Raw genomic sequence first — 25,393 nt, forward strand, 5'->3', positions numbered from 1 at the left:
GACTTGTGTAGTAAGCTGCAGTTCAGAAAAATTTCTTGTGATAGTTCTTGTTATCAGGCAAATCATGTGTGACAGCTCTCCCTTCATGACCCTCCCCCAGCTCTATTTTGTCAGGATTTGACACAAGTGACTCCATGTTGAATCTGACAACTTTCATATATATAATTTACATAGCATACCACCACTTGAATTCAATCACTGAAAGTATACAGTTTGATGAATTTCGTATATTCAGAGATCTGTGCAATCATCACCATAGTCAATTTTAGAACATTTTATCACCTCAAAAAGAATTCTTGTATCTTTAACAATAACACTCCACCTTCCTCACTCCATCCCCAGCCCCAATCAATCACTAACCTACTTTATGTTTCTATAGATTTTGCTATTCTGGATTTGCATATGAATGGGATAACATACTGTGTGTGTCTGTGTATGTGTGTGTTTTACTGTCTTCTTTCACTTAGTATAATGTTTTCAAGGTTCATCCACATTGCAGGATGTACAGTACTTCATTTCTTTTTATGGGTAATATTGTATATGTTTTAATTGTAATATTTCATTGTATGAATATAGCACATGTTGTTTACCCATTTGTCTGTTGACAGACATTTGGTTGTTTCCATCTTTTAGCTATCAGGAATAATGCTGCAATAAACATTTGCATACAAATGTCTATGTGAACATATGTTTTAATTTCCCTTGGGTATACATCTGGAGTGAAATTGCTGGGTCATATGGTAACTATATTAATAGTTTGAAGAGGCCGCACATGGTGGCTCATGCCTGTAATCCCAACACTATGGGAGGTTGAGGCGGGAGGATCCCTTGAGCCCAGGAGTTCAAGACCAGCCTGTGCAACAAAGTGAAACCATGGCGCCACAAAAAAATAAAATAATTAGCCAGGCATGGTGGTGCATGCCTGTAATCCCAGCTAGTGGTGCTTACCTATAATCCCAGCTACTCAAAGGGTAAGGCAGAGGACTGCTTGAGCCTGAGAGTTAGAGGCTGCAGTGAGCTGTGATTGCACCACTGCACTCTAGCCTGGGCTATAGAGTAAGACCCAGTTTCAAGGAAAAAAAAAAGGTTTGAAGAACTGCCAAACCCTTTTCCAAGGCCCTGCACCACTTTAGATTTCCACCAGCAACATATGAGGACAGTAATTTCTCAACATCCTTACCAACACTTGCTACTATTTGTCTTTTTGTTTACAGACATCCGAGGGGGTGTGATGTAGTAGCTCACTGTGGTTCTGATTTGTATTTTCCTGACCATCTTTTTCATGTGCTTATTGGTCATCTATGTTTTTTGGAGATATGTCTGCTCAGATCCCTTGTCCACTTTTTAATGGGGTAATTTGTCTTTTTATTGTTGATTTGAAAGAGTTCTTTATATATTCTGAAACAAGTCAATTGCCAGATATATGAGTCAGAAATACTTTCACTCATTCCTGATGATAATCCTTTGAAGCAGCAAAGTTTTTAATTTTCAGAAAGTCCAATATATCATTTTGTCTTTTGTTGATTGTGATTTTGGTGTCATGTCTAAGAATTATTTACCAAATCCTAATGCATAAAGATTTACCCATATGTTTTCTAACATATATATATATATATATATATATATATATATATATGTAAATTTTTGTATAGATTGATTGGTTGAGATGGGGTCTCCCTATATCCAGGCTGGGTTCAAACTCCTGGGCTCAATTGATTTTCTCACCTCGGCTTCCCAAAGTGCTGGGAATTATAGGCATGAGCCACGGTGCCCAGCCTTGTTTTATATTTTTAATCTAATATTTAGATCTTTGATCTATCTTGAGTTAATTTTTGTATATGGTGTGAAGGGCACCACTTCATTCTTTTGTATGTCACTATCAGCTGTCCCAGCACCATTTGTGTAAAAGATAATTCTTTCTCAATTGAAAGAATGGTCTTTACACTTTTTGAAGATAGCTCACCATAGATTTATGGGTTTCTTTCTGTACTCTCAATTTTATGTTTATCCTTGTGCCAGGCAGTACTATAGCATTGGGATTAAAATTTCTTGTGAGCCCTCCTACATTCTTCTTCTTCTTCAATATTGTTTTAACTATTCTGGGTCCCTTCAAATTCCATATGAATTTTAGAATCACTTGTTACTTTCTACAAAGAAGTCAGCTGAGATTCTGATAGTGATAGTTACGGTACTGAATTGACATATATCAGTTTGGGGCACATTACCATCTTAACAAGGTCAAGTCTTGCAATTCATGAATATGAGGTGTTTTTCTACTTATTTAGATATTTCTTTGAACAATATTTTACACTTTTCTGAGTATAAATTTGCACTCCTTTTGTTAAAGTTATTCCTAAATATTTTATCTTTGTGGTGTTGTTATACATATTACATCCATTAATGTTAATAAACCCAACAATGAATTGTTATAATTATTACTTTACTATCTGTCACCATTTCCTAGCAAATTTCAGCTTTGTTCCTACCTACCTCCTGTGTGAGGTTATTTGCAAATGTATTAGGCACATATTACATTTCTAAATGTTATAGTCTCAACAATGCTTTTATGAAAGGAAAATTAAATCTTGGGACCCCAAACTTGCTATGCCAAAGATAAAAGTTAAGCTTGGAAATTGAGTTATGCAAAAAAACTTCCTTTCCTTTGTTCCCAAACAGCTGTATGATGGAAGGCCACATCTCTCTCCAGGTGGCCTCCTTCACCCTGATCCTGTAAATTAACAGCTTATCTTCACATATAGGGACAATGACAATATTAGAGATAATTCTACTGCCCACTATGAGACAAATGCAGATTTGCTGAACATGAGACAAATGCATAACTGACTGTTCCTGTACCCTCTCCTTTCACATGTAACATGTGGATTCAGTGAGTGCTAATCAAAGCCTCATAAGAACGTGACCACTTATCTCACTACCTACCCTCCCCACTTTTTTCTTTTCCCCTTCTCTTCCTGCCCACTCTTTCCCCTTTAAATCTTGAAGTCCTCAAAACCCTCTTTGGAAAAAATCTAGGTCACAGATCCTTCAGTGATTAGAGTCTCCTTTTCCCAGGCACATCCTCAACCTGTGCAAAATAAACCTCTAAATTAATAGAGACCTGTCTCAGACACTTTTTGTTTTACACATTCTATACATATTATTTCATATAACTGCTTTTTAGGTCAGTTAAGAGAAGAAAATGTGTGTTTATATTTTCTTTTATAATTTCATAGTTACCTTTACTCTGTGGGGATTCAAATTATCTGGGGTCACTTGCTTCAACCTGAAGAACTTTCTTTAGTATTTCTTGTAAGCTGGAATGCTAGCAACACATTCTCTTTTTTAAATCAAGGAAAGTATTTTGCCTTCATTTTTGAAAGGACAGCTTTACTGGACACGGGATTCTTGGCTCATTTTTTTTCCTTTGAGCAATCTGAGCCCGCTACCTTTTGGCATCCTTTGTTTCTGCTGAGAAGTCAGCTGTTAATGTTATTGGGACTCCCTTATAAGTGAAGTGTAGTTGTATTTGGGAAGGGGGTGTGGGGAGTGGGTAAAGACAGGGTCTCACTATGTTGCCCAGGCTAGTCTTGAACTCCTGGCCTCAAGTGATCCTCCTGCCTTGGCCTCCTAAAGTGCTATGATTACAGGCATGAACCACTGCACCCAGCTGATGAACAGTTTTTCCCTTGCTGCCTTCAGGGTTTTGTCCTTGACTTCTGACATTTTTACTATGATGTATCTGTTTGTGGATCTTTTTGCATTAATATTACTTGAGCTTCCTGGATGGATAGGCTATTGTATTTCAATTAATTGGGAAGGTTTCATTCATTATTTCTTCAAGTTTTTTTTCTCCATTACCTCTCTCCTCTCCTTGTGGTATTCCTATAACATAGACGTTGGTATTCTTAATGGTATTCCACATTTCCTTGAGGCTCTGTTTATTTTCTTCATTCTTTTCTCTCTGTGTTTTGACCTGTGTAATCTCTATCAACCTAGCTTCAAGTTGCTGAATTCTTATTTCTGCCAGTTAAAAGCTATTCACAGAAGTAAAGGAAGGCGTGAGTCACCACAACCAGCCAAAACTGGGCATTTTAGATACACTGTTGTAACCCTGGGTACTGGTCCCCCCAGCTCTAGGGCTTGTTATTGTTGTTTGCTTTTTATCTGTTTAGTTACTGGCTGGAATATTTTAATGAAGTCTCTCTCTCCCCCCCAGTCTTAAATCTCTGATGTTCCTCAGCTAGACACAGCTTTGGGTATGCTAATAGTCACCTTGAGATGGCAGTACTAACGGCAGGATTATCTTTGTCATTTTTTTCTGACCACACCTAAACTCCACTAACTGACTGCTCTACATTTGCAACAATGCCTTGAGGCATAAACTCCTCTACAAACGCATCTACAAAGGAGCTAACGGTAGCTCCTTTGATAGAACAGTTTCTGAGGTCATGTTTGATATTCGTTCTGATTCCAGGAGGGGTCCTCCCAGCTGTTTTACTCTCCAGATCTCTCCTCAGAGCTAGTTTACCTTCAGCTATCTTCACTAGATCTACAAGTCTCCTCCCATTGCCTTTCACCACACTTCCAGGGTTTTTTTGAGAATACCCTTAGGTTTAAACTTCTCTAGGCTCTGTTGCAAATGAAGTCATTTACTTTGGGAAGAGATTAGGGGCTGTTTTTCTCTTTCTTTCTTCCTTTCTTTTCCTTTCCTTTTTCCTTTCCTCCTCTCCTCTCCTTTCTTTGCTTTTCTTTTTCTATTTCTTTCTTTTAGAAAGGGTGTTGCTCTCTCACCTAAACTGGAGTATAGTGGTATGATCACCACTCACTGCTGCCTTGACTTCCCAGGCCCAAGTGATCATCCCACCTCAGCCTCCCAAGTAGCTGGGACTACAGGTGTAGACTACCAAGCCCAGCTAACTTTTTAATTTTTTGTGGACGGAGTCTGTTTTGCCCAGGCTGGTCTCAAATTCCTGGGCTCAAGCCATCTGCCTACCTTGGTCTCCCAAAGTGCTGGGCGACCACCACGCCTGACCCAGGACCTGTCTTATTGCCTGCCTCTACCCAAGTAAAAATTTTTATGCCAGGGCTCTGGACCTGAGGGTGGAGGAAATGGCAAGCTTCTATCTGACTGACACCTTGTAGAAGGTCAGGTCTCACCAATGTAGGCCTCCATAACAACTTTTTGCACTGACTGAATGGTTAAGTTAAATATTCAAAGCTGAGAGAGTCAGTGTCTTTATACAAAGGCTGGGATATAACAAAAGTCCCCCAAGAGTTTTGCTTACATCTTTCCTGGGCCTTAAAGCATGACAAGATAACGAAGGATTTCTTAACAGGACCCATTAAGGATTAAAATAGTTTTATTGGGGATCTGAAGAAACTCTCCAGGCCTCCACAAACAAGTTTATAGGTGGTCTAAAGAACTCCCCAAACCTCCATGATTTCGTAGGAGACAAGATAAGAGTAATCACCCCAGCACCTGGGACCCATTTAGATTAAGTAATTTACTGAGGCTCCAGAGGAAGGTCTTCAAGACTCAGAACTTAGTTATAGATTAAAAGAAGTTAATCATTTATGTCTTTAGATGAATGCACTTGCATGTAGACATATAGCTTAGAAGGTATATAAGCCCTGGAAAACTTTGTAATTTTGAGTTGGTGTGGCGATATTTTCCGGGCCTTATCGCTGCAACTGGTTATAGAAATAAAAAACTCTCCTCCTCTCCAGCTAATCTGCATCTTGTTATTGGGCAGCAAGAAATAGCAGTCCAACTCTCAGTTTGGTCTGGGAATAACCTCATTCTAGGAAGTGAGCACTTGGTGGCAGGCAACTGCACGAGGTCCTTTCAGTTTATATTTCCTGGCAAAGAATCACTATTTCAAAAGCCCAGGCAAAGGTAATTAGGGCCCCAGTACTTTGAGTCTGCCATGCTCAAGGACCCATTCATTACGTGGGAATTGGGCACAATATGGCAGCTCCCTACTCCTGACCTCACTTACCTGAAAGTCAGCCTCAGCAACTTTCTGCTGAGGGCATTATGAATAATGTTGAGGCCCTGCTCTTCCCAGGAAGAGAGCCTTCCAGCTTGGAGCTAGAAGAGAGGGAGCCCTATGTTCTTGGCTACTGCAATCTAGAGAATAATCTCCATTTCCCTAAGCTGAGGTGGGTAAGACAGGCACAATCTTGGCTCAAATACCATAGGCTCCAGTTTTTCTGACCAAATTTTCATAGACTTTCGTGAATAGATGCTGCTTCCTCTTGCTGTTTGCTCTTAGGACCATTTCCGGACTCCAACTTAAATGAACTCATTCTTTGGGGCTCCACACTGCTTTAAGTTGTCCTCCTATCTCACCATTTTTTCTGTCTTTGTCTCCTTTGTAAGCTGCCACTCCACTGACTAATCTATACACGCTGGTACCTTTCTTGGACCAAGGCTCTCTCTTCTCTCTCTGTATACATCTTCCCTATGTAATGTCTTCCAATTCCATGATTTTAAAAAATGTACATGATGATAGCAGGGTGAGGTGTCTCAGGCCTGTAATCCCACACTTTGGGAGGCTGAGGTGGATGGATCATCTGAGGTCAGGAGTTCAAACTAGCCTGGCCAAAATGGCGAAACTCTGTCTCTACTAAAAATACAAAAATTAGCCGGGCATGGTGGTATGCGCCCTTAATCCCAGCTGCTCAGGAGGCTGAGGCAGGATAATCACTTGAACCCAGGAGGCAGAGGTTCCAGCCTGGGTGACAGAGCAAAATAAAAAAAAAAAAAGAGAAAGAAAGAAAAGTGCATGATGATGACTTCCAAGTGTGTATTTCTAGCCCTGACTCATATTTAATTACCTTTTCAACAACTCTATTTGCATTTTCAATTCACTAGTTTCAAAAGAATTAAATACAATGTATTAATTAAATACAATGCTTTGAAAAAATTCTTCCTATCTTAACCACTCAGTCTTCCACCAACTAGTTGTATCCTTGATTCCCCTGTCCTCTCAAATCAATGGCTTGCCCTCTATATATCCTGCTTCAAAAATACATCTTGAATCAATCTGACCAAATTGCCACCTTATCTGCTCATCCTAGTTCAAGTTATTATCATCTCTTATCTGGATAAACAAAATAGCTTCCATCTTCCACTTCCCTAACTCTGTGCTGGCCCCCCTTAGTTGTCTACATAGCAGTCAGAGTGCTAATTTTAAATGTTTATCAGTTCACATCATTCCTCTAAATCAATGGTTTCTCACTTTATTAGGATAAACTCCAAGCCCTTTACCATTGCCTATAAAGCTCTACATGATCTCACATTTCCTTTCCTCTCTGATCCAATCTTAAACACTTCCCTTTTTTGTTCACTATGTTCCAGCTGCACTGGCTTCTTTCTGTTCTTCTGTTCTTCAAACCTCCTCATCTTAATTTTCTTTTTTTTGAAACGGAGTCTTGCTCTGTCGTACAGGCTAGAGCGCAGTGGCGCGATTTCGACTCACTGCAACCTCCACCTCCTGGGTTCATGCAGTTCTCCTGCCTCAGCTTTCTGAGTAGTTGGGATTATAGGCATGTGCCACCATGCTCGGCTAATTTGTGTGTGTGTGTGTGTGTGTGTGTGTGTGTGTGTGTGTATGTATATATGTATGTGTGTGTGTATATATATATTTTTTGTAGAGACAGGATTTCACCATGTTGGCCAGGCTAGTCTTGAACTCCTCAGCCTCCCAAAGTGCTTAGATTATAGGCGTGAGCCACCGCGCCCAGCCTTAATTTTCCTAAGGCCTCTAAATTTGTTCTTCTGACCGCAAAAACCTTACTCTAAATTTCCCCTGGTTGATTCTTTCACACTATTTAGATCTAAGGTCAAATGTTACCGCCTCATAGAAGCTTTCTCTGACATCCTATATAGTAAGCAACTCTATAGCATTATTTTATTTTCTTCACAGCAATTATCACTACTGAAAATTTGACACGAGTAATGAATCATGAAAAATGATACCCTGGTTATTCATGTTTTGATTCTGTGCTGATTCCTCTAGGGCCTGGTTCCATTTGTTCTCTTTTCTTTCTTACATCTCCCATCTCTTTTTCTCTCCACTGGCAACTTCCATCTATGAAAACTCAACTCTTCCTTGTTTGTGTCCTTGAACCCTCATGATTTTTTGACATCTTGGAATATGGCTCCTATATCTTGTTTTCCTCACCAATCACTTTACTGAATTCATCTCCAAAAAGTGACAATAACATCCTATTAGTGAAAACACAGTGGCTTTTTTCGCTCTAATTTGTTTTCCCTCCATTGAATTTACCGTTTTATTTTTTGAGTCTTGCATTGTCACCCAGGTTGGAGTGCAGTGGCACAATCTTGGCTCACTGCAACATCCGCCTCTCAGGTTCAAGCCATTCTCTTGCCTCAGCCTCCCAAGTAGCTGGGATTACAGGCGTGCACCATCACGCCTGGCTAATTTTTTGTATTTTTAGTAGAGGCAGTGTTTCACTATTTTGGCCAGACTGGTCTCGAACTCCTGACCTCAGGTGATCCGACTACGTTGGCCTTCCAAAGTGCCCTTCCTTGTGCCCTTCCTCCCTTCCTCCCTCCCTCTCTTCCTTCCTTCCTTCCCTTCTTCCTTCCTTCCTCCCTCCCTCTCTTCCTTCCTTCCTTCCTTCCCTTCTTCCTTCCTTCCTTTCTTCCTTCCTTCCCTCTCTCCCTCCTCTCTTTCCTTTTTTCTCTTTTCCTTTCTTTTCTTTTCTTTTTTTTTTTTTTTTTGAGACGGAGTCTTGCTCTGTTGCCCAGGCTAGAGTGCAGTGGCCAGATCTCAGCTCACTGCAAGCTCCGCCTCTCGGGTTCAGGCCATTCTCCTGCCTCAGCCTCCCGATTAGCTGGGACTACAGGCGCCCGCCGCCTCACCCGGCTAGTTTTTTGTATTTTTTAGTAGAGACGGGGTTTCACCGTTTTAGCCAGGATGGTCTCGATCTCCTGACCTCGTGATCCGCCCGTCTCGGCCTCCCAAAGTGCTGGGATTACAGGCTTGAGCCACCGCGCCCGGCTTCTTTTCTTTTCTTTCACACAAGTAACATGTACTCCTTTTACATAAAAGCAGAAAATACAAAATTAGGATTCCACCTCCTGGAAATAAACTACTGTTACTGTTTGCTTTGTGTATTTCTAGACCTTTTTTAGTGCATGCACATAGATTTAAAAATAAAACTAAGGCAGAAATAGAATGCTCTATTTGCTATTTTATATATACTTTTTAAAAAATGTGATATATAATTAAATCTTTGTAGGTCAACAGACATAGGTTCTGTTCTCTTTTGCCTTCTCTATTAGGCCTTACTGAATCTGCATATTATAAAAGAGTTATTGAGAAGATAATCTGGTCTCATTTTATGATTCTAACCTATAATGGCCATTTATTTTGCCAGTCAAAACTACTCCTTTTTTTTTTTTTTTTTTTTTTTTTAAAGGGAGACAAGATCTCACTATGTTGCCCAGGATGGCCTCTAACTCCTAGGCTCAAGAGATCCTCCCAGGTAGCTAGGATTACAAGCATGTGTCACACTGCCCAGCACTTGTCAGAACTTCTACATACTGTATTCTGCTAGTCAGAGCTTCTAACTATACGGGACACAAATTCAACTAGATTTAGGAATAAAATTAAAAGAGAAACAAACAACTGTTTAAACAGCACCCATGAGTCTACCCAACATTTTTCTTACATGGTAGGTGATAAGAAACTGCTACTGCTTTAGCCAGCGTTGACACAATAAATATGATTCTAGTGTTTAAAGAAAGGTGTGAAAGCCAATCACTTGATCTGATGCTCAAATTGAAAGTTTAAAATACTCTTTCGATTTTGGAGGAAAAGCTGGGCAGGCTAAACTTGCTGAGATTGTATATTGGTTTCCAATATGGCTCCTAAATATGGCTATACTACTATATTCATGGGTGACCTAAGAGATTTTCAGGGGTAATTTTGACTATACAGTTGGACCTCCATTTTTGCAAATTCTATATCCAAGGATTAAACCAACCATGGATTGAAAACCTAGTTACGTCTACAATAGTTGTGGCTATAATGAAACATTTATTCACATTTTTTCTTATAATTCTCTAAGCAATATAGTGTAATAACTCTATGCATAGCATTTACATTGTATTAGGTATTATATGTAACCTAGAGATGATGTGCATAGGTTACATGCAAATATTATGTCATTTTTACATAAGAAACTTGAACTTCCCAATGGGTCCTGGAACCAATCCCCTACAAATACCTAAGTGATAACTACCCTCTGCTGTTTTTTTTTTTTGAGACAGAGTCTCGTTCCATCACCCAGGCTGGAGTGCATTGGCGTGATCTCGGCTCACTGCTGCCTCCGTCTCCCAGGTTCAAGGGATTTTCCTGCCTCAGCCTCCCGAATAGCTGGGATTACAGGCGAGCGCCACCATGCCTAGCTAATTTTTGTATTTTTAGTAGACACAGGGTTTTACCATGTTGATCAAGCTGGTCTCGAACTCCAGACCTAGTGATCCACTCCACTTTTTCTTAACACATTGAGAACCTATCCCAGCATAAGATTTATCTCCCCTGTCGTTTCTGAACACCCAAAAGTTCCTTTTATGACACATTTATGCAAGTGGTCCATCAATAAATGATACCGTCTGAGGTAATTATAGGTATATTATAACATCGATTAAAATACAGTGACCACAACATGATCATCTTCTAGCTTCTCATCATCCTACTTAGTGTTACACTTTAAAATTGACTCCGGCAGGAGCCAGAAGTGTTTAACTAAGGGTGAAAATTGACTTTTTCAGTTAAAAGTCTTGCAAAGTCTTTTAAGGTATACAAATACATTACAAATATTTAGAGACTTTGTGTATACTTAATTTATAATTTAAAATAAAAATAAAAGATAAAATTTAAAATAAATATAAAATTAAGATGCCAACTACAGGTCAAATTAAAGAAACATACTCATAATCTGGCATTTTTGGTATGAATATATCTTGTGCATCATCTTCCATGTGTTGTAGGTCAACATAGAGGTCTGTAGTTCCACTTGCATTAAAATTTCCTTGGATATTCTGACTGTATTGTTGAAGACGCTTCCATAAGTCGTTATAAAGACGTAATAATTTGGGGTATTCTCCTTCAAATGCCTGCTTCAAAAACATAGAAGCTGCCAAGCAAAACAAGAACATGAATTAGATAAATGAAAATAAAATGTGGTAAATAAATGTTTCTTCTGCATATGAAGATATTGTTCCAAATAACCCATACTATAAGGCAAACCAAAGATGTGTTCTAATGAGGTCTTTTATAGTAATGCTAATAATAATAATTTTCCACTTTGACTCACTGCACTTGATATGCAGGCCATATATTTTGAAACACAATCTATATAAAAATAGAAGAACCCACAATTGTAGTTGAAGATTTCAATTCCTTTTTCAAGAATCAAGAAAATAAGTACACAGAAAATCGGGACAGAAAACTCGACAGCGCTAAAACCTAATTGACTTAATTTACATTCATACAATACGTCATGCAAAACAGCAAATACACATTCTTTTCAAGTGCACATGGAGTATGTACCAAGATCAACAATATTTGGTTCCATTAAACAGGTCTCAATACATCGAAAAGGCTTCAAACCATACAAAGCTTGTTCTCTAACCAAAATAGTTTTAGATTAGAAATTAGTAACAAAAAGATACCTGAAAAGAATCCTCAAATATTTGAAACTACAAAATGCTTCTAAATAACCCATAGATCAAAAAAGAAATCAAAAGGGAAATTAGAAGTATTTTGAACTGAATGAAAATTATAACACAACACATCAAAATTTGTGGGATATCAACAAGGGACTACTTGGGGGAAATTTATGCAAATACTTACATTTGAAAAGAAGAAAAGTTTCAAATCAATTACCTAAACTTCCATTTTAAGAACATGGAAAAAGAAGGGCAAATAAAAACCAAAGTAAACAGAAGAAATAAAATAATAAAGCTCTGAACAGATATAATGAACCAGAAAATGAAAACAAGAAACACTGAAACTAAAAACTGGTTCTCTGAAAAGATAAGTAAAATTGACAAACTTCTAGCCAGATGGATTAGGAAAAAAGAGTAGAAACAAATAATCCATACTAAGAATAACAGAGGTGATCTCATTATATGTTACAAAATATTCTGCAGATACTAAAAGGGTAATAAAGGAATTATGAACAACTTTATGTGAATAAATTTGAAAACTTTCATGAAACATACAAATTCCTTGAAAGATACAAACTAACAAAGCTCACTCAAGAAGCAATAGATAGACTGAATAACGCTATACTTGTTGATTCTTTTAGTTAAAAATCTTTCCACAAAGAAAAACTTCAGGCTTAGATGACTTTAGTGGTGAATTTTATCAAGCAGTTTAAGAAACAAATAAAAGCAATTCTATACCAATTCCCAATTCATTCTGAGGCAAGCACTGCCCTGACATAAAAACCAGATATTAAAAGAAAAATAAAAACTACACAATATTCCTTATGAAGATAGATGCAAGAATTATAACCAAAATTTCATCAAATCTAGTCAAACAATATATAAAAAGAATAATACATCATGACCAAGGAGATCTATATCAGAAATTCATAGTTGGCATACATATACATAGATATATATACACACACACCTGGAATTACATATATATAATAACATCTATCTATCTATCTATCTATCTATCTATCTATCTATCTATCTAATTATCTATCTATCTATCTATCTATCTATCTATCTATCTATCTATCTATCTATCTATCTAAATAAATGGGGTCCCACTATATTGCCCAGGCTGTTCTTTAACTCCTAGGCTCAAACAGTCTTCCTGTCTTGGCCTCCCAAAGTGTTGGGATTACAGACATGACCCAACATACCTGGTCTGCTTAATGTTTTAAAATCAATCAATGTGATGATTCATCTTTTAACAAACTAAAAAGAAAAAGCGTATGCTCTTTTCAATAGATGAAGAAAAAGCATTTGAAAAAAAAAATCTAACATTCACTGCTAATAAAACTCTCAGTCAACTAGGAACAGAAAGGAACACATCCTTAAACTAATAAAAGGCATCTATGAAAAACTACAGTTAATATAATACTTAAGAGAATAAGTAATACTTTTGCTCAGAAATCAGCAAGAAGACAACAATGTTAGCTTTCACCACTTCTAATCAACATATCCTAGAGGTTCTGGCCAGTGTACAGAGGCCTAAGTAAATAAGTAAATAAGACATTCAGATTGGAAAGGCACGCAGTCTTTTTAGACAGACAACATACAAGTATCTATATGGAAAATCTGACGGAATCTGTGAGAAAAGCTACTAGAGTTAACATAATAACTGAATTTAGCAAAGTTGCAGGATATAAGATTAATGTGCAAAATTCAGTTGTATGTCTATATACTAGCAATGAACAATCAGAAGTTGAAATTTTAAAAGAATACAATTTGGAATAGCACAAAAAATATGAAATACTTAGATAATCTGACAAAAGGGGAAATAGGTGCACACTGAAAACTGCAAAAACAATGCTGAGATAAAGAAGACCTACATAAATGGAAAGCGATAACATTCATAGTTCAAAGATTCAATATTGTTAAATGTAAATTATTCCTAAATTAATCTATATATTAAATGCAATCTAATTTAAAATCAATGCAGGCTTTCTTTTAGTAGAAATTGAAAAAATGATCCAAAAATCATATGAAAATGCAAAGAACCCACAATAGTCATGGCAACTTTGAAAAACAACAACGTTGGAGTACTAATATGATCTGATTTCAAGACATACAAAACTATAATAATCATTACACTGGTACTGGGGTAAAGACAGACACATAGATTAATGGTGCAGAATAGAGAGTACAAAAATAGACCCACACATATCTGGGAGACTGAATTTTGATGAAGGTGCAGACACAATTTAGTGGACACAGGGTAGAGTTCACCAAATGATACTGTAACAACTGAAGAGCTATATGCAAAAAAATCCTCTTTAACCCACACCCTATACCTTATACAAAAATTAACTTAAAAAAGATTAAATCTTCTAAAAGAAAACATCTGAGGGAACTTTTCTGTCCTTGAGTTAGACATGATATGAAACCAAAAGTATGGTCCATAAAAGAAATTTGATAAACTGGACATCTAAATTAAAAGTGTCTGCTCTTCAAAAAAAATACTGCTAAGAAAATGAAAAGACACACCCCAGAAAGGGAATATCAATTTCACATATATCTGATGAAGCACTTGTATCTGAAACACATAAAGAACTCTCAAGTCTCAATAAGAAAATAGCCTAACTTCAAAAATGGGAACTTTATCAAAGAAGGTATATGAATGGCAAATAAACACATGAAAAAAAAATGCTCAACCTCTTTAGTCAATAGGGAAATGTAAATTAAAACCACAAGACACAACTATATAACTGTTCAAGTGACTAAAATTAAAAAGAGTGACCATATCATGGCCAAACACTGTGGCTTGTGCCTGCAATCCCAGCACTTTGGGAGGCTGAGGTGGATGGATCATCTGAGGTCGGGAATTTGAGACTAGCCTGGCCAGCATGGTGAGACTCCGTCTCCACTAAAAATACAAAAATTAGCCGGGTGTGGTGGTGCACACCTGTAATCCCAGCTATTCGGGAGGCTGAGGCACAAAAATCGCTTGAACCCAGGAGGCGGAGGTTGCAGTGAGCCGAGATTGTGCCACTGCACTCCAGCCTGGGCAACACAGTGAGACTCTGTTACAAAAAAAAAAAAAAAAAAAAATGACCATATCAAATATTGGCAAGGATAAATGAACTAGAACTCTTATATAAATTATGGAGATTAAAAATTGCATACTCATTTTGCAAAAGAATTTAGCATTTCATTAAAATGTTAACTATATACCTAAATATTGTTAAATCATTCTGCTTCTAGATATTTATCCAAAAAAAAATAACAGTATATGTCTACATAAGGAACTGTACCTGAATATTCACAGTATCTTTATTTGTAGTAGCAAAAACTGGAAACAACTCAATGTCCATCAACAGGCCAATGCATAAGCAAACTAATATATCCATGCAATGGAATAATATGCAGCAACAAAAACAAATTACAATATAGTTGAATCTCAATAAAATCATGCTGTGTGAAAGAAGCCAAACAAATAAGAATATATAATATATGCTAAATCATTCAATTTGTACAAAATTCTGGGAGCTACAAACTACCATAGAGTAACAAAAAGCAGATCAGTGTTTGCCTGGGGATGCGGAAGGGAGATAGTGGAGAGAGTAATTACGAAGCTGTACAAGGAAACTTTTGGGAGTGATGAATATGCTCATTGATTGCTTGTTGTGATGATTTCAGGGGTGTACTCATACGTGAAAACATATCAAATTGTATACTTTCAAGATGTGTTGTTTATTGTATGCCAGCTATACCTCAGTAAAGCTATTTAAGAGAAATTATCTCAGAGAAAACTTCTTTGGCCTCCCTCTTCCCTGATAAAGCAGCAATCCCCCACGGGCCTCAAGTAACCCTGTAAGTTCTTTCAGGGCATGCCAATAATGCGAGGCCCTGGGTTTGCTCTTGTATTTGGCAAGAAATCTTGAGAGACACAGTAACAACATCCTGCAGACAGAGAGCCGACTTGTTTACTATTCACTACAAAAGTTGTAGTTTCTTCAAGCTCAAAGTTCCTTCCCTTCCATGCAATCTCTCTGTACACGTACCATCCACACGGGCCCATGTCATATCTCCCTGTAATATTTGGAGGCATGTGAAACTAAAACACAATATGCTAATGCTCATAATTCTTGCTGTGTTGTAATAAAGTTCTTTTTCTCTAACCCAGGAGTCTCATGTCTTCGGACAATATTCATAAAACTATGGCAGTTTAGCCTTTTTAAGAAAGATAAAATCTCAGATCCTTCAGTTTTTGAACTTCCCCAATCAAAATCAAAATATTTCTTCGGTAATTCTCTCACAACAATCTGTTCTTTGCTTTTTTTTTTGTATTTATCACAATTTCTAAACATACTTGTTTGCAGTATATTTCTCCTACATGGCTGTTCACTCCACAAAGGCAAGGACAATGCCTCTTTTCTTCAAAGCACATTTGGTACCTAGCACAGTGCCTGGAATAGCAGAAGTAAATATTTCTTAAATAATAGAATGAAGTTTTTTTGGTTTATTTTTTCTCTTTTCTTCTTAGAGATGAGGTCTCACTTTGTTGCCCAGGGTGGTCTCAAACTCCTGGGCTCAAACGATCCTCCCACCTCGGCCACCAGAGTGTTGAGATTACAGGTGTGAGCCATCACACCCAAACATGGGTTTTTTTAGGGAACAGTATCACTTTCATAAAACTCTTATCTATACAAGAACACATTACTATTGAGGGTTTAAGCCAAACTTTGTCTGTATTATCTCAGCTAATGTGATTGATTAATTGTAAGTTACTTAAGTCAATTATATTTAAAGCTTACAAACCAGTATTATATATTTAAATCTTGAAGCTAAGTTTTTGTTTGTTTGCTTGTTTTTCGTTTTTAGAGACAAGGTCTCGGTCTCTCACCCAGGCTGGAGTACAGTAGCACAGTCACGGCTCACTGTAGCCTTGACCTCGTGGGCTCAAGCAATCTTCCGACCTCAGCCTCCCAAGTAGCTGTGACCATAAATATGTACCACTATACCCAGGTAATTTTATTTACTTTTTAATTTTTGTAGAGATGGGGTCTCCCTATGTTGCCAAGCTGGTCTCAAACTCCTAGGCTCAAGGAATCCTCCCACCTCAGTCTCCTAAAGCACTGGGATTACAGGCACGAGCTACCACAGCCAGCCAAAGGTAAGTTCTACTTTAGTTTCTTTGATATGTAAAGTGTTCATATTACCCATACAATTTTAATTATTTGAAGAAAATTTACAGTACACCTACTGTACATTCTGATAATCAAATCATTTATAGAAGGAAAATTACAGGTTAATTCCCAGTTACCTGGGAATGTATTATTCAGATTATTGCCTTGTGCAAACTTGGTTTTTTTTTTTAATTAATCACTAGTGATTACAACACAGGCACAAATGTGGAAATTAAACTCATTAAACAACCTAATTACTATTAAAACAATATTTTATAATATGGAAGATAATTGTATGTATTGTACTCCTACCAAGTAATAATAGGTCTGGGGAAAAACCTCTGATTAAGAAAGTCCACCTTTGATTTTATTCTGCTATCTCTGTCTTCTTGAATTCACTGCAGTAAGAACCCCTACAGCTTCCAAAATGTGTAGGGTGAGACGCATCCCAAACCTTGAGCTAATTCACATGAAGATTCAAGGATATAAATAGTCTGTGTGCTCAATTTCTCTCTTCCCATCTTCTCTATTCCACTACCTTCTTTTACTTTCTTCCCTAGCCCTGAACGCTGTAAGAAGTTACTAGTTTGTATTGACTGTCTGTCCTTCCCCTTTAAAATGTGAGTTAAATGAAAGCAGGGTTATTATTTGACTTATTTTCCTCTGTGTTTCTTTACCTAAATTTAACACTTAGCATTCGATTACTGAATGAACAAATGAACTGAAAGTAGAATGAAAAGGGGGTCTAGGTTTGGAGTTATATCATTTCCCCTTGGGAGTTATATCAGTCTTGTCTTAATTTTCTTACTACCCCTAGATTCCTGGTTTAAGGCTTCACAGGACAGCTCTAATATATGTTTCATCTCAGAATTGGAGCAGTCTTAGGTCTTGCCTTAGTCTTGACTAGCTGTGCCCAAACCTCAGCCTGTATGATGCTGCTTCTCCTGCATCTCCCTATAAAAGGACCAAACACCTCATGTCTAGGAAACCAACTGGGGCCAAGAAAAGGCAGTACTCCTTACAACTCTGCCAACCTTCAGATGCCCAAATACTGGACAGTGCCAAATATACCTGGAAGGATTTAAGCATTCATCCATTCAACAAGTATCTGCTGACCACTTACTACATGCCAAGTACTGTTGTAAAAGCTGGATATGCAATGGTAAACAAAATAAGCAAGTTCCTTTCCATATACAGATTATACTCTAGTGAAGAGGTACAATAAACAAGTTATTATGTAACATAATGTCAGGAAGTGCTAAGTGCCTTGAAGAAAAATAAAGCAAAGTTAGAGAAGAGACAGTGATAGGATGTGCTATTTTACATACTTACCTGGAAGGACCTCTCTGAATGAAGCAAGGATACACTCCATCGAGTACCTCTTTCTTAGGTAAACAAAAGTGCACTATACACATATTTATCCACTGATTTTTAACTTAACAATCTTGATGACCTCTCCATAGTCATCAAGGTACGTAAAGATATTCCTCATTCCTTTTTTTCCCCTCATTTCTTTTTATAGCTGCATGTGCTACTCTCCCAAGCTATAGTTATTATCATGTGATTAACTTCCCCACTGATACCAGCTAGACTTGGGATGTTTCCCCAGACAATCCAACTCGAACAAAGAAAAAGCTCATTGTAGAAGCATATTGATATACCAATCACACAATGCTGCTTCATGAACAGCAACAACCACGGCTCACCACAAGTAGAATAAAAAGCTCATAAACTTTATAAAGATGTTTCACAGAATTTAAGCTGCCCACTTTGTCAGATAAATTAGAGAAGCAATGGCTTGCATTTTAAAAAAAATAGATCAGTTTTATTCTGCTAGTTCTGTAAAAACAATGTAAACACAAGTATTCTATACAACTTGTTGGTGAATTCACATAATGAAAAAAAAAAATTAGTGCTGCAGTCGCTAATGGCAGATGCTATGGACACCCTTGAAGGAAGAAGAAATGATAAAGAACATATGGACAATGTTCTTGTTCATTCGTTGGAGAAACCAATTTGGACAAATTTCTAAATCAGTTAGAGGACAGTTTCTTAAAAACTGAAAACTCCTCAAAGACAAAAAACAAAAATGAAGCAGCTTCAAAATATACAGAAAAGCTCGACATTAGGGAGCAGGTGCTAACACTAAGACATCCCCAAAGAAGAGGCAAGGGCGTGCACCCAGGACACCCACCCAGGACTGAGACAGCTGGATAACAAAGGCCTGTCAGCAATGGAAAGAGGTGGTATTCCCCTCAGTTCATCTTCAACAAAGATGCTCTATATTTCATTAATCTCACCTGGCAACAATAAAAGTTTTCAGCAAATACGTAAAAAAAAAAAAAAATCCATTCCATTCTATACAATTCTATGGATTCAACATTCCATTCCATGAATTCAGCATAGTTTGTTTAACTAATGCCACAGTAATGAACATTTGGGTTGTTTGCAATTTTTGGTATTCCACATAATCATGCAACAAATAGCCCAGTGAATGTCTCTTTAAATTTTCGCCACTGCATCTAAGGGATCGATCCTTAAAAGTAGAATTTCTGGGTAAATGAGTAGCTGCTTATATAATTTTGTTAAGAACTCACAAACGCCCCTCCATAAGGTTTGTATGCTAATTAATAATGTGTGAGACTGACTTTTCCCCACGGGCTTGCCAATAGAGTATGTTATCAAACTTTTTGATTTTTTCTGATTTGATAGATGAGAAATAATGTCTCTCTGTACATTCTGCATTTCTCTATTTATAGGTGATATAGAGCATCTTTTACATATACTTAAGAGTATTTACATTTTTTTTTCCTATAGAGTTTTTGGCTTTTTAATTCCCATTTTAGAAGCTTTTTATATAATAGAGATACTAATGCCTTACCTTTAGTGTTAATTAAAATTTTTTTTCTATTTTGTTATTTTTTCCTTTCATTTTGCTCAAGGTTTTTTTTCCATGCAAAAAAATTTTTAACGTAATCAAATCACTGAGGTTTTCATCATTGCTTCTGGATATTGAATCAGAAAAATTTTCTCCCATTCCTAGCTTATTCTGGGCTTGAATGGTTTCATATTTCATATGTAATTGTTTGATCCACTTGGAATTTACCCTGATATACAGAGTAAACTGGGGCTTTCTTTTTTCTGTGAACCCATCCTAGCGTCCCATCCTATAATAATCACCACTAATGCTCTTGCAACCATCTTTTCATGTCCCTATTTATCATGTATACATACTGTTTGTTTTCTAAAAGTATTTCATATTAGGGTCTCCTTTAGCTTATAAGTCCGTTTTTAAAAATAAAGATTATTTTGATTTTTACAGTTTGTTTTCTCTTCAGAGTTCCTTCAAATTAATAAAGACTTTAAATATTTAACACTTTAGGGATCCATCTCAACAGAATGTCTGTTATTTATGAGCATTGTGTTCTCTGATAGGACTATAGCATGGAACAGAGGTAGGCAGAAGCTTTTTGCAGAGCCCCGTGGGAGACACAGATAAGCTAGTAGGTGAGACATTATAACGCAGTGGGCTAAGTGCTGAAATTGGGTACATTAAGAATTCTGTGGGAACTGACAGAGGAGGTCTTACTCGTGTTTGGGTGTGCATGGGAAAAGAGGCATCAGGGAACACTTTATTTCTACCCTGAGACTGAAAAGACAAGTATGAGTTACAGAGATGATGGCGAGGATATAGACATGTGTTTCAGGTATTTGTAAATGCTGAGGAGAAAGAGGGTGATTCAAGAATTCAGGCTTAAGTACACAGATAAAGAAGTAGAGGTGTTCTCCGCACTGCTGTTACTGAGGTCTCCAGCGCCTTCTCCCTCCTGTGTAAAATGGCAACTCTTAAGGAAAAACTCATTGCACCAGTTGCGGAAGAAGAGGCAACAGTCCCAAACAATAAGATCACTGTAGTGGGTGTTGGACAAGTTGGTATGGCGTGTGCTATCAGCATTCTGGGAAAGTCTCTGGCTGATGAACTTGCTCTTGTGGATGTTTTGGAAGATAAGCTTAAAGGAGAAATGATGGATCTGCAGCATGGGAGCTTATTTCTTCAGACGCCTAAAATTGTGGCAGATAAAGATTATTCTGTGACTGCCAATTCCAAGATTGTAGTGGTAACTGCAGGAGTCCGTCAGCAAGAAGGGGAGAGTCGGCTCAATCTGGTGCAGAGAAATGTTAATGTCTTCAAATTCATTATTCCTCAGATTGTCAAGTACAGTCCTGATTGCATCATAATTGTGGTTTCCAACCCAGTGGACATTCTTACATATGTTACCTGGAAACTAAGTGGATTACCCAAACACCGCGTGATTGGAAGTGGATGTAATCTGGATTCTGCTAGATTTCGCTACCTTATGGCTGAAAAACTTGGCATTCATCCCAGCAGCTGCCATGGATGGATTTTGGGGGAACATGGCGACTCAAGTGTGGCTGTGTGGAGTGGCATGAATGTGGCAGGTGTTTCTCTCCAAGAATTGAATCCAGAAATGGGAACGGACAATGATAGTGAAAATTGGAAGGAAGTGCATAAGATGGTGGTTGAAAGTGCCTATGAAGTCATCAAGCTAAAAGGATATACCAACTGGGCTATTGGATTAAGTGTGGCTGATCTTATTGAATCCATGTTGAAAAATCTATCCAGGATTCATCCCGTGTCAACAATGGTAAAGGGGATGTATGGCATCGAGAATGAAGTCTTCCTGAGCCTTCCATGTATCCTCAATGCTCGAGGATTAACCAGCGTTATCAACCAGAAGCTAAAGGATGATGAAGTTGCTCAGCTCAAGAAAAGTGCGGATACCCTGTGGGACATCCAGAAGGACCTAAAAGACCTGTGACTACTGGGCTCTAGGCTATAGAAATTTTAAAACTACAATGTTATTAACTCTGAGCCTTTAGTTTTCATCTGTGTACATGGATCGCAGTTTGCTTTGATCTTCTTCAATATGTGAATTTGGGCTCATAGAATCAAAGCCTATGCTTGGTTTAATGCTTGCAATATGAGCTCTTGAACAAATAAAATTAACTATTGTAGTGTAAAAAAAAAAAAAAAAAAAAAAGTAGAAAGAAAATAATGAGTGCTGAGGAAATAGGAAGGGACCAGAAGAGTTATATTTGAATTGCATTTTGAGAGTAATGGAAGAAGAGTGGAGGCAGACCAGTTCCCTTCTTGTAACAATTAAAGAAGTCTTATATATTCTAAAAAATTCATGCTTGGCAGAAGCAGAGGACCTCAGCGGAAGAAAGGAAAAACTAACAAAGCTTTTAGGGGTTCACAGGACAGGAGTGAAAAATTAGCAACTTAAGGAATCTCAAACTGGATTTCCCATGGAACATTTGCTGAGTTCTGCGATTGTGAGGGAAGCCAGGGAATTAAGCATAAATCTTCAAAAAGTGGAGAAGTTTCTTCCTATTTGTGAGGCTTAAGAAACAAAAGACCAACTGTGGGCAAAGGACATGCCACAAACACAAGCAAGGTCTTATCTTGAAGACATTCAGTAGGTCTAAAGTTTCTTGAGGCAGGAAGTCTGTGAACCTTTGGACAGCAGAGCTAGATCAGTCTCAGTATATCAGGACAAAGACTCTCCAACTTCTCAATTAAAAGCCTGGGAGAAGCATGTCAAAGTAAAAGAGGAAAATCAAAGGCAAACTGTTTATTAAAACTGCACGTGCCCCACACCAACCCAATCCTAGAGTGAACTGAAATAATCAGCATCTATATACACAACTGGAATGCCAGAGGAAGAGAATACCGAGCATTAACAAGAATGCGGAAAAATTAGAACTCTCATATACTGCCAAGGGGAGTTTAAATGAGTACAACCACGCTGGAAAACTCTCTGACAGTACCTACTAAAGCTGAGAAAACAACTAATATGTATTATCTTGTGGAGGTCAGAAGTCTGAGATTGGTCTCACTGAGCCAAAATCAAATGTGTCAGCAGTATAGTCATGTTCTTTCTGGAGGTTCTAGGGGGAATTTTGTCCCTGTCTTTTCTACTTGCCTGCATTCCTTGGTTTGTGGCCCTCTCTTCAAGCAATTATACTACTCCTACCTCTGTTTCCATTATCATATCTCCTCCTCTAACTCCTGCCTACCTCTTACTCTTAAAAAGACTATATGATTACATTGGATCCACTCAAATGATCAGAGATTATCTTGATAATCTCTCTACCTTAAGATCCTTAACTCACATCCACAAAATCCCTTTTGCTATGAACGTAACATAGTCACAGATTCTGGAGATTAGGCCATGGAACTCTTTGGAAGGACTATTATTCTGCCTATCAATTTTCAATTTTTGAGTTAATTCCCAAAATTGCACAGAATTGTCATGGTACCACTATTTAAAGTAGCACAAAATGAGAAATCACCCAAATGCTCTTCAATAATATGAGAGATAAATATATTATGGTATATTCACAGGATGGAATATTTTACCATTTTGAGAATGACTTACAAGTACATGCAACAATATGGGGGACTTTTAGAAACATTTTGAGAAGTCAGGAGACACAAGAGTACAAACTAGATGATTTTATCTGTATAAAAGAAAAATAACAATTTTTTAAAATTCCATTAGAAATTAGTGGTTACTCTTGTTGAGAGGGGCTGGTAGAAACTAGAAGGGGACATGAGGGGAACATCTGGACTATAGATAATAATACCGTTTCTTAATCTTGATGCTGTACTTAACCTTAGTTACACAGATATTTTAAAAATTGAAAAACTCATCTAGGTGTGAAATTATGATATGCACACTTTTTCTTAATGAGTATTATGGCTTAATACTTTTTAAAAAGATTAATGGAAGCCAATGCAGGATTTTAATCAGAAAATGACATGATCAAATTTGTTCTGCCAAATAGAATATCAAAACACTTACTTGATAGCTAGATTTACTTTCTTCCAAGGTATATAAACTTTTAGTACTTTCTTAAAAGATTCCTCTTGTCTCATGCCCTTAACACAAATTGCAAGTTTTCTTTTTGTGTTACATGGTGTTAGGATGGTGCTTTATAGGCTCATTAGAACTATGTAACAAAATGTTTCCATTGCAAGGATCAAATTCTAAAAAGTACTTTAAATGAGTATATTAGGTCTATCTCCCTAACTTATAAACATTAATAATAATTAACTTATAAATATTAAGGTAGCCAAGAAATATTCACAATATGATCTCCATTTTTTTGCATACCATTCAACCTTTTTTTTTTTTTTAAAGAACATGTAGTTTATCTCCCTAATTCTTGTTAAGATTCAACTCTTTATCACTATATGTTTTAAAAAGGTAAATATAATGAGCTTTAGTATAAAGTAATTCAAGACTTAAAACTTTTAAAATCTGAAAACACATATATCTCAATGTATCTCTTATTCATTCTTGGTTTGGGAAGCCAGGTATTACAGATATATAACCATGTTAGCTCTCTAAATTGTATGAACAACTTCTTTGAGTAGCTTAAGAGTTTTGAGAAACTAACATTGCACTAGGGGTTTTAGACATGTAAAAAGAGATGTACTTGCTAGATTTTTCAAGCATACTTCCAAAAAGAAGTAAATTTACTGTCAAACTCTTGGATTATACCTTCTAATAGAACTTTTTTTAAAACTAAGCATGAACATGTATAATCAGAAAGAACATGTTCCTAACTAGGAACATTTCCCTTTAGATATACTTTGCCAAAATATTACTTACTTTAACAATCTGTTACATTGTGTGTAATCTTCAACTCTGCAGATGGTTGCACTTCCTTAATATTGCCTGTCTATAATTCTAAGTACTACAGTACACTTCAGGGACTGTACGTGCTATAAAAATTGAAGGTACTTTATAAACAACTTACTTTGGAGTTCTCCCAAAGGAAGCTATTAAAGTAATTATGGTATTAGAAGTAGCAGGCTATTCTGAAGGTGAAATATTAATGGGATTTTCTGTCTACATATTATATGTTTCCTCTCATTAGCTTCTTTCACTATACAAGACAGATAGGTCCCATAAGATAAGAACTGAAAACATATACTGGCAATTAAAAAGTAGGTCATTGCTTCCCTTAATGAGAACAATTTCAACAGAATGATGGAAGACAGCCAGATTACACCTAGTTGAGAAATCAACAGTATGAAAATGAAGATCAAAAAGTGCAAACTACTCTTTGGAGACATTTACATAAAAAGAGAGTAAATAGCAACTAAAGAGGAACTTTCTAGTTTTGTTTTAGTTTTTATTACATGGGAGCAACTTGAATAGGCTTATAGCTGAGGAAAGGAAATTAAAAGAGAAGTAGAAATCCAACACAGAAAAAGAAGTATAAATGATGATGCTAGGAGAGAGAAACAAACAAAGTAGGTATGGGCACCAGTAAATGGGTGGCCTTGAAGAAGTAAGTTATCTTCTGAGGCTCAAAGGGAGGACATAAGGCTCTTATTTGGAAGCAAGGTACAGGAAAAATATTCTTAATGACATTAATTGTCCTAATGACCCAAGAGATACGGTTG

At 37.1% G+C, this 25,393-nt stretch overlaps 1 protein-coding gene and 1 pseudogene across 1 annotated transcript in view; one reads left to right on the forward strand and one right to left on the reverse strand.

Moving 5' to 3' along the window:
• The window catches only part of COG5 (component of oligomeric golgi complex 5), a 363,078-nt gene that overhangs the window by 83,278 nt on the left and 254,407 nt on the right, over window positions 1-25,393 (reverse strand). The window contains exon 12 of the mRNA XM_015134669.3: window positions 10,971-11,175. Within this exon, the coding sequence (XP_014990155.2) occupies window positions 10,971-11,175 (205 nt within the window). The remainder of the gene's footprint in view (window positions 1-10,970; window positions 11,176-25,393) is intronic.
• On the forward strand, window positions 20,671-23,278 carry LOC693802 (lactate dehydrogenase B pseudogene; annotated as a pseudogene).

The sequence above is a fragment of the Macaca mulatta genome, chromosome 3 (assembly GCF_049350105.2).
Source record: "Macaca mulatta isolate MMU2019108-1 chromosome 3, T2T-MMU8v2.0, whole genome shotgun sequence".
Lineage (NCBI taxonomy): Eukaryota > Metazoa > Chordata > Mammalia > Primates > Cercopithecidae > Macaca > Macaca mulatta.